This window comes from Triticum aestivum, chromosome 2A (assembly GCF_018294505.1).
Source record: "Triticum aestivum cultivar Chinese Spring chromosome 2A, IWGSC CS RefSeq v2.1, whole genome shotgun sequence".
NCBI classification, from domain to species: Eukaryota; Viridiplantae; Streptophyta; class Magnoliopsida; order Poales; family Poaceae; genus Triticum; species Triticum aestivum.
Window position 1 is genome coordinate 768,951,807 of NC_057797.1, and position 9,673 is coordinate 768,961,479.

General features: G+C 45.0%; 1 protein-coding gene across 34 annotated transcripts; it reads left to right on the plus strand.

Annotated features, from left to right (window-relative positions):
• The first annotated feature begins 1,060 nt into the window (after nucleotides 1–1,060).
• LOC123191076 (uncharacterized) lies at nucleotides 1,061–6,907 on the plus strand. Of its 34 annotated transcripts, none has more exons than XR_006496672.1 (8): nucleotides 1,061–1,436; nucleotides 1,580–1,658; nucleotides 1,739–1,861; nucleotides 2,580–2,633; nucleotides 2,984–3,048; nucleotides 4,992–5,044; nucleotides 5,139–5,217; nucleotides 6,665–6,907. XR_006496672.1 is itself a non-coding variant. In XM_044603842.1 (7 exons), the coding sequence occupies exons 2-7, from the start codon at nucleotides 1,639–1,641 to the stop codon at nucleotides 5,151–5,153; spliced, it is 330 nt and encodes a 109-aa protein (XP_044459777.1). In that variant the 5' UTR covers nucleotides 1,061–1,436; nucleotides 1,580–1,638; the 3' UTR covers nucleotides 5,154–5,674. The 34 variants fall into 34 exon arrangements, 3 of the variants coding, with proteins under 3 accessions (XP_044459777.1, XP_044459778.1, XP_044459779.1); XR_006496700.1 differs by adding exons at nucleotides 5,297–5,378; nucleotides 5,767–5,905 and having other exon boundaries at nucleotides 1,580–1,616; nucleotides 1,739–3,048; XR_006496671.1 differs by lacking the exon at nucleotides 6,665–6,907 and adding an exon at nucleotides 5,297–5,674.
• The last annotated feature ends 2,766 nt before the right edge of the window (nucleotides 6,908–9,673 follow it).

Below are 9,673 nucleotides of genomic sequence, written 5' to 3' on the forward strand. Positions count from 1 at the left end.
CATCAATGAATACGAGTCAGGTTACCAAATCAAACCAGGGACCAGATCAGCAAAGTCAATGGATCCTAATTGAACTCTAAGATCTGAAGACTCTTCATGAAACTTGAGAAAGGCCAACTACAACATGAAACCACACTACTTACATGATGGATGTGATACCAGACAAGAAACTAAGTAAAAATTGATGCATGGATCAGGGAGGCACTCACCAGATCTCGAGAACTGAGGGAGATCTTCGCAAGCACACTCCTGCAGAGAGGAAACAGAGAGAAGATGAGAGCGAACATGTATTCGACATTTCTGCCATTTCGATACATGCATGACAAAGAGTGGCGCTCTGTTCTTACCACGACACAAGCAAGAGATGGCCCCAGATGATGCACTACTTCTCCAGGTCACACTCAAGGCTCAACCAACTCCGCGGTATGGACGATGCCCCCTCCTTGCTCTGTCCGGACGGCGGGGTGCAGACTCGGAAGCCTTGCACATTGCAACTTGAGTTAATGCAGCAGCAATACAAGGAACTGATATCAAGCAGAGCATAAATTGAGAGAAAGTTACGGTCCAGGAGCTGACCTTCCAAGGGAGCATCATGGTGCGTCGTGGTGCCTTCATCTGGAATCACAGGTCGGGTTCTGGGCTGCTGCTTTGCTTCCCCATATAGCACACCAGGTTCTCCTAAGATAGCAAACTGAAAACACAAAACATTGATTAGGGAGTTGGTACATAAGAAAAGGAATTCATGCACGAATGGCATATACAATTAAAAAAACAGGCATCACATATGATTAGAATTGCATATTAGATGGCTACAAGGTAAGTGTTTCTTCATATAAAGTAACTATAATTAGCACCCAACAGCTAGATCTAAACTCCTAATGTCTCGGTTGGTAGGTCGCGTTCCAGGTTTTATTTTCGTCCCACCACTTTCGTCCGGTTTTTTTTCGTCCTGTTTTTTTAGTCGGTTTTTTTCGTCCCCTTCTCACACCCCGAACTGCCCGACCAGCTAAAAAAAATCCCCTCGTCCGATCCCCAACCTCCCCCACGATCCCGTCGCCGCTGCTGCCCTGGAGCGCCGCCACCCCGCTGCCCCCGCCATCTTCCCGAGCGCGCCGCTGCCGCCGTCTTCCCCAAAGCGCCACCGCCCCGCCACCCCCGCCCACGGGACCAGTGGTCCCATCGCCGGTCTCCCCCCACCCAGATCTGCCGGAGGCGCACCGGATCCTGCCTCACGGCCGGTTCCCGCGACCCCCACCTGGCCCCTTCCTCGAACCCATTTTTTTCTCTTTGAATGGCTTCTACCAAAGAGGCATGTCAACACCCACCCATGGATGGATGGGGATGAGGCGACGGCGGCGGCGGCGGCCTTCTCTCGGTGCTTGCTGATGTGGTGGACATCGACGTCGGTGACGGGTTGCAGCACGTAGACATCAAAGGTACTGACGCCCTCCATCCTCCTCCCTTTCATGCGGTGAGGGGTCAACCTGGCATTGAATGTGGTGATTGGGAGATGGGAGCTTCTGACTTCTGTTGCGTGGGGATGATGAACACCTGATTTCTCCCTGTGATATTTGTGCAGGTACCTTGCAGAGTTTAAGACTGGTGCGGAAAGGAAGGTAGCTGCTGAGAGCACCATGAATGCGTACAAAGCTGCTCTGGTTACTGACAAGGCAATTTTTATGCGTAGATAGAGATGACGAGTAGATCCTTTGGGCTGAGTTTTGTGCATTATTTGCAGGACATCGCTCTTGCAGTTTTGGCTCCGACTCATCCCATCAGGCTTGAGCTTGCACTCCACTTTTCTGTGTTCTGCTATGAGATCTCGAACTCCCCTGACCAATCCTGCAACCTTGCAAAACAGGTTTGCTGCATCTCCTTTCTTCTCCATTTGTTTCAGTTATCATGATTGTCAGCCCAGTAATTGATTCCAGTTGGTGTAAGTAGTCGTGGTTATCTCCGTAGACACCTGGGGCAGTGTACTACCTCTTCTCTGATTTGCCAGCTAACATGTTTGTGGATAGGTTCTACTCCAACCCCCTTAGAAAATGAAGCTACATGAAATCAATCCACTTCTAGCACCTATGCTTGTGCAGGGAAAGTATATAATGCTTTGGTAGAACTCCCCCAATTTTTTTCAATTTGTCTTAACCAAGGAAGTTACTATGCTAGGATTTTGTTTATTTTCTATAGTAACTTCTGAAATGGTCAATCTTAAGGTACATGATATAAGGAAATCCATACTACCATTATATTTATTTATTTATTGACTAAATACTTTGTGGCAAAAGGTGAGTTGGTAGTCTCGCCCCATTTTTTTATACCCAGCAACAACTGATTCCTCACATCCAACCCACACGGCGGCCATGACTGACCTTCGGCGAAGCACCACGATGAATGCCAGGTTCAAAGAGTAGTGATGCCATATGTAAATTGCACTAATGGTATGGGAACGAATTATAAGTTATTTTTGAACACATCAACCATTGTTCTGGATTGTCTTTGCAACCCCCTTATAGTTTTGTTATGACTTTTTCTTTACCTATAATTAGTAATGAATATGTTGTCCTTCCACCCTTTAGGTGTTACTATCTGGAGGTGACTAGCAAATTCATCATAGTTGCACTTGGCAGGAGGTATAGTATGACCATTAATTATGCTCAGCAAAGGAAATATCACCAAAGTGCGTAAATCATAATTTTTCAGTTTTTATTTGGCAAGCTGGAGTTACAAAGAAAATTTCTTTTTTGGTGCACATCTATATATGAGTGGATACAACTGGGTGACCCACTGTGAGGCATGGTTCTTCAGTTATCCCGAGGATGTTCAAAATCTGTCTTTTCATTATATGCTCTATTTAAAATCTACCATGTTCATTATATTCTGTGTCTAATCTGTTGTCTTCCCTAAATAGTATGATTGAAATATTAGCAGCAAATTTATTCTCAGGATTGTTAATGACCGACGCATGCTGTTTGTCAAACAGGCAATATTCCACTGCCTCGAGCACACACAAATGGTTAATGCGCTCAAGTGGCTGTTCGTCTCTGGGTAAGTTTATAAAACCTAAAAGGATCCACATTTATTCCTTTTTTACCATCTCTTTGCAGTTTGACATGATCCATTGATTTATCTTTTTTTTCTAAGCGATGTGCTGCACAGTTCATTGTTAGTCCGTAATTCTGAATGCTTTAGTACCTACCTCAGAGAGGTTCATCATGCACATTCTTGACCCTGCACAAATGCTTGTCCAGTTTGAAGGCCCATCCTATACTGCCTTCCAGCTTTAAACTCCATCTGGATATAACTACACTCTTAGTTGATTCATAGTTATGTGGAATGGTTGCAGACTGAAGGTCTCACTTGTGATGTTCTGGAATTATACGTATGTAGAGCATTGTGTTATGGTTCTTCTGAGCGAGCAGTTACCCGATGCAATATATTTGCTGGTGTTTAAATATCGTCCTGCTGAGAATACAATATGACTTCTTATGGATTTAGGTGAAACTTATGTATGTGACCGTATTGTAGTATACTGACATATTGTAGTACACATCTTGCTCGGATGAACTCTGGTCTGGCCAAGGGCGCGTTCTGGGGTGGAAAGGATAGGCCTTTTGCCCCTTTGCCAGTCGGCGGCACGGTGGTTCGTGCCGAGGATGGCGGGATGGTTGCAGATGCCCGGGCGGCGGCCCGGGTGGTGGGAGCTGCGGTGCTTGTGGGCAAAACCCATGGATCAGATGGTGGCCGACGATCATGATGCTTGTGGGCGAAGCCCGTGGGTCGGATGGTGGCCGACGATCATGGTCGTGAGTGATGCATGGTGGCTGGCGATCGGCGGTCCGAGGTGGTGGTACAACAGTGCCCGTACCGTGTTTCGGGCATGGATCATGCGCGCTAGGGTGAAAACCTTGTATGCCTTTGGGCAGGCCATCGGTGACGGCGCCCGTGGGCATCACCCCCTTGTTGAAGGCACCGTCACGGCTACTCCATCCTCTCCGGAACACTCTGGGTGAAACCCCATATCACTTTGATCGGGCGGTTACGGTGCTCCGGTGTCGTGCCCTTCCTAAAGGCACTGCTTTGGAGGCCTCGGCTCGTCGATGTTCGATTGTGTCCCCATTTACCTCAAGTGGTGCTTGGTTGCTTATCGTCGTTTGCTTGGTGGTATCTAGGGTGTAGCTGATCTTCAACTTCTCTCTATCCAGCCTATGGTGTGTATGGTGTATCAGTTCTTGCATTAGATTAGATTGTCCATCTTCTCATTTTCATTGCCATGCTATTAAATTTGGATCTGCCTGTTTTTTCGTTCCAATTAAAATCAACATCTATGATATTTATATGATAACTGCTTTGTTCTCTATGTTTGATACACTCCACCTTAATTTTCTTTTACTTAGAAAGACGGCTAGAGATTATATTCTTCCCATTATGTGCAGTATGGTACCTAACTATTTTTAGCGGAAAATACTCTAAAAATATCATACCATTCCAATTTTGATTTTTTTTTCATATTTGGCATAAATTTAAGTGGTCGCACCCTTCTCCGGACACTGCGCAAGCGATACTACATGTACCAGACTTTTTATATTTGGCACAAATTTCTTTGGAGCAAAATTTTCTGAACCTCCCAGCATATGGTTGCTTCTATGTGGAATATGTGATTGCCGGCGATACACAAAGGTGCCCCTGAACACTGATAAAATTTAACGAGCTGCATTGAGAAATTTTGATTGGTAAAGCTGTAAGTTTAGGTGGAATATGTGATTGGGGGCGATACGCTGAACGATGTGGCGGCAGATGGGCTATGCTCTGGTAGTGATTGCAGGGATGTCGTAGGACGAAGTTTGCAACGATGGTTGGAGTTAGTGCTGGGAAAGGGAAGTGGTGTTGGTTGGTTATTGTCCGTCATTTTGTGTATTGTCTGTTATTTTTGTTTGAGTAGCTGACATCCTTCTCTCTATTATCTCTCTATTGTTTCTGTCTATGCTCAGGAAAGAAGAAATGTCCGAAGAAGGACCAATGCGGGTTATTACATGATTTGGATGTATGGTTAATCAATACACATAAATTTATTAGTTTGTCCCGCTCATGGACACTATTTTATTGATCATTGACTTATGGATTTTTGCTGCATGTAGGTGCAATGTTTTTGAAAATAAAGGTTTCAAGCATGGTTCACTTTTAACTGGCGATAATGCTCTCGAGTCATATCCTGATGTGAGATTGCTATCCTTTATATTTAACTTCTGTTTCTTTATGATTGCCCTCTCACCCCTTTTGCCTTTGGATGTCAAAGCTTTGTCGGTTGTTCATTTCAGTTCTGCGACTACTTCTCTTATGGATCTTAAGAGAACTCGAGGGATATCGTTTCGAACAAAGTTGGTCACTTGTTTCTCCAGAAATTACGCTGTTGCATATTATCATACCTGCTGCAAAGGAACGAAAGTAGTATGGTAGTATAAATAAATAAGGTTGTATTGTTTTCCTTTTTATCCGTTTGATAATTATGATAGAATTATTGCATGAAGCTGTGCGCGCATACAATATGTAACCAAATGTGAATAATAATAGATTCAAGCCTTGCTTCTTCACTTGGAAGCAAGTCTTCATCTTCTTAAGGGATTATCTGCTACAGTGCCTAGGAAATTCAGAGGACGTTTTAATGGTCTGTTAACTAAAGCGATGGTCATCCAAAAAATATATTTGAAGTTGATACTAGCCATAATAAGTGCATAACAAGCCTACATGTTGTCTACATTTTTGCAGATCTCGCTATCCTTGTTTAACTCAATGGAATCAGATAATTTAATTGTGTTCCCTAACAAGTCCTTGTAGATGTGCACCTTCCCCCTCTGACCATCTCCTCAGGATCTCTCTCTAATCCTAGAGCCTGGCAATAAGAATGGTTGGTTTTAAGAACAACATGTATCTATTTATTCATTATTGATTTATTGTTTTCGGGGAATTGTTTTGCCCCTAATCATATCATTGTTACTCTGCCTGCATTAGATTATGAGTATGACAATGATGAATTTTATGTAAATGCTAATGGTTGACTACCACATTACAATGCTAGGCCTGCCTGAGTTTTGAGGACCTTTCTACTTTCCATTCCACAAGAAAAATAACACACAAATTTATCGCACAGTAGATACAGTAGCGCACAGTACATACAGTAGATACTGTTCCAACGAGTGCCTGTCCCTGGGCGTGGCGAAATCCTGCCCACGGCAATGCTTCCATGTATCACATTTTGTATTCTACTTTCTTTACCCGAATGATGCACAATCCAAGCAGATTTACCTTAATTGTGTTTAATTTGTTTACATGGTCAGTTAACATTGTAGATTTATGTATTTATTTAGTCTTGGCCATGTATAATTTTGTGCACGATGTTGGGAATGGTACTTATTGACAACTTCCAGCAACTTTGTTTATTATGTACAGTGCCAATTACATGGCATGTTGATTCTCATAACACGATTTTTGGTGCACTTCTCACCTATACACCGAGAATGAAATTGGAGACAACATCCATGAGAATTGCATAATCTAATTTACGAATTACTGAGATAATTGCTTGTGTCTTCACTCTTTACACTATGCATAGAATGATAAATTATAACATTTCTTGGACATTTGAATCATAAGTTGATTGGCCCAGGAGCTTTGCCGGCGTATCGAGGACGAAGTCGGATTGCGGAAGCTCTCTGGGGCCAAAGCCCAAAGGGTTGGCTGATATCTGGAGATAGTTTCATTTCAACTGTATGTGGGTTGTTTCCTTTCCGCGACATTATGGTTGCCCGCCAGGTGTAGTTGCGTCGTCTTTGTAACCACAGCATGGCCGCCCGACTCTATGTAATGTCTATTTCTTCTTCTAATACATCAGCATGCAAACCTTCTAATAAAAAAGTTATTTATGGTATTTGGATTGCTATCAGAATGTCTTTTCTATGCATGTGATTTCTCACATCTGGTTATAATATTTGTGAAGACGTGCATTGCACGTGCACTTGGAAGCGCGCCCGTGACTTGCGCCGGACAGCGCCGACGCCGACCCGGGCCACCTCCTCCGCGTTTTCTTGAAGCTGTGGCTGACCGATTTACATGAAATTAATTCCTTCAGTTGTGGTGTGAAATAGATGGATTATGGTCCCGTACCCAATAAAATGGATATGTGTGTGTGTTAGAGATAGAGGGAGAGGGGGAGAGAGAGAGTGTGTGTGAGGATTTGATGATAAAAAAGGTCATCAATGTCGTAATATTGAACTCTTAAAATTAATGTGGCCCCGTTGCAACGCATGGGCGTTCTTCTAGTAGCATATGGTGGAGAAACTAGTTTCAGCTTATCCAGAAATACCAGCGTTGTGCATACCAGGATAAAATCAAAGAATCCAAGAACAAGACACTTGGAGCAAGCAACTGATGTAGTAAACAAGCTTTGATGATGCTAAATGCAACAGGTTTGCATAACCTGATTCACAAGGCTTCGAGTAAATCGAGTGCCAAGGGGAAAAACAGAAGCCAAAACCAAGAATTGCAAGATTTAGTATAAAGGATATAACTCAGCATTCAGATATTTCTCATAAGATTGCGCACTAATCCAACACGATATACAGAAGGTGTCCTCATAGCTTTACTAATACCTGGGAGTATGTATAGTGGGGTATAGAAACAAAAGCAATCCATTGTCATGTTCTAGGAACTGACTATTAGAGTACATGGTCAGGATATAAGTGGAAGCAAAAGAATATAATGAGATGTCACCATACATATGTGCATAATAATTGTACTAATATAATCTGACTTGATTTCTTTCTTAAAAAAATTCTTATCAACATGGCTGTCACCATACGCATGTGCATAATAATTGTACGTATATAATCTGACTTGATTTCTTTCTTAAAAAAATTCTTATCAACATGAACAAAGATCATCTAACCAAATAAACTAAATTTTCAAAAGTTATGTGACTTCTGAAAATTCAGTTCATTTAGTTGAACTAAAGAGGGCCACAGAATACCATACAGGGTGCCCATTTGCACTCCTACACTCTAACACACACACACACACACACACACACACACACACACACACACACTGTGGAGACTTTTGAGAAATTCAGTAAACTCAGTGAAATTCAGTAAACATGGAGTAGAGAAGAGAGGTTCAGACTTCAGACCCAATGGAGGCTCTGGTGACGGAGATGATACAGGCTATAGGACTTGGAGATGAGCTATAGCAGTGGAGAAAACTTGTAGCCGCCGCCACCGCTGCCAGGTAAGCAGGCGCGACCCACTGGACAGCCCAACCACGGTGTCGCAGCAGCAGCAGCAGGTGTTCAATTAGGCAAGCAACAAGCCGCATGATTTGCGTTCAATTAGCCGATGTTGAACAGGACCGCCTCCCCTCCATGGCTTGCAACCACCACGCACCTTTCCTGGCTGGTACGATGAAGTGAAGCCCTTCTGCTATGCTGTAAGGATGGAAACTTCCCCTGCACAAGGACAGGAGAAATATGAATCAACTACACATACCTTGATGAACAGAATCAACATCACTTGCATCTCAAAACTAGGCGCTATCACATCAGCAATGTTTCTTTTTCTTTTGGCAGAAATATCCTCACATTTGTACTAATAATCCAATCAGGGTATTTTACATCTGATAGTAAAGAGGGGCATTACGCAACTAATTTAGGCATGGATCAATGAAACCACCAGTTACAACAAAGTCACAGCGAACAGGCTACAAGTCCGCTGCATATAAACACGTACTAGAATGGCAAATCTGAGAGGCAGGATCTAAATATGCAGAGGTGATAGCGCCTAGCATCAATTGCAGTATTTAGCACAAAGTCATTTGATTGTAGCAATTCGGGCCAAAGCATAACACTAGTAGAACACAAAAAATGACTTGATGGCCATGAATCATAGCATGGTACTGCTGTTGCACAAAGGCCACAAACTTGAGAAGAGAAAGGAGGGAGCCAGAGGGGATGATGTTCACCATGGGAGTTTTGTGTAGTCGACGCCGTGGACAGGCGCCACCGCGGTTGTGGGACGGCCATCCACTGCCGTCACGCACGCGGTGGAGGAGGCCGCCCGAGGGAGGCGCCGCGCACGTCAGTCCCATAGCGACCGAGCGCAGGAGCACCGTCCATAAGGTGGAGATGCATGTGGGAGGGAGGGAGAGGACGAAGTAGAGGCACCGGAGTTGGAGCCGTCGCCGCCCCGTAACCCTAGCCACGGGGAGAGGTCGTGGGTGAGCGCTCGAGGCGGATCTGGCCAGAGGGAAGGGGTGGTAGGGTAGGGTGCTGCACGCCGGCGCGGGACGCCATGGTGGACCTTGGCGTGGGCGTCAAGGCGGGCATGGCAAAAGCGCACGAGAATGAGGCCGTTGAAGCAGGCGGCGACCTGGCCCGAGACGAACCCGACGTCGCCGGCCCCGGGGCGACGCGGGTGGACGAGGTGGGTGGACGACGCGCGCTGGATCAGGGCCCACGGAGGGCACGGCCGCGCCATGCAGAGGAAGCGGCGGAGGCCCGCGACCACGGTGAAGGCGCCCGGTATGCGGCGGAGCATTCTGTTGCGGGTGGGGCGATTCGGGGCCGATGCGGTGGTGGCGGGACGACCTAGAGACTCTGGGCAGCGCGAGAACACAGATCTGGGTG

Coding starts and splice junctions, on each gene's coding strand:
- LOC123191076 (XM_044603842.1), top strand. CDS start 1,639: ATGCGTACAAAGCTGCTCTG. Junction 2,634..2,983: donor ATAGTTGCACTTGGCAGGAG/GTATAGTATGAC, acceptor TTTGTCAAACAG/GCAATATTCCACTGCCTCGA. Junction 3,049..4,991: donor AAGTGGCTGTTCGTCTCTGG/GTAAGTTTATAA, acceptor GTCTATGCTCAG/GAAAGAAGAAATGTCCGAAG.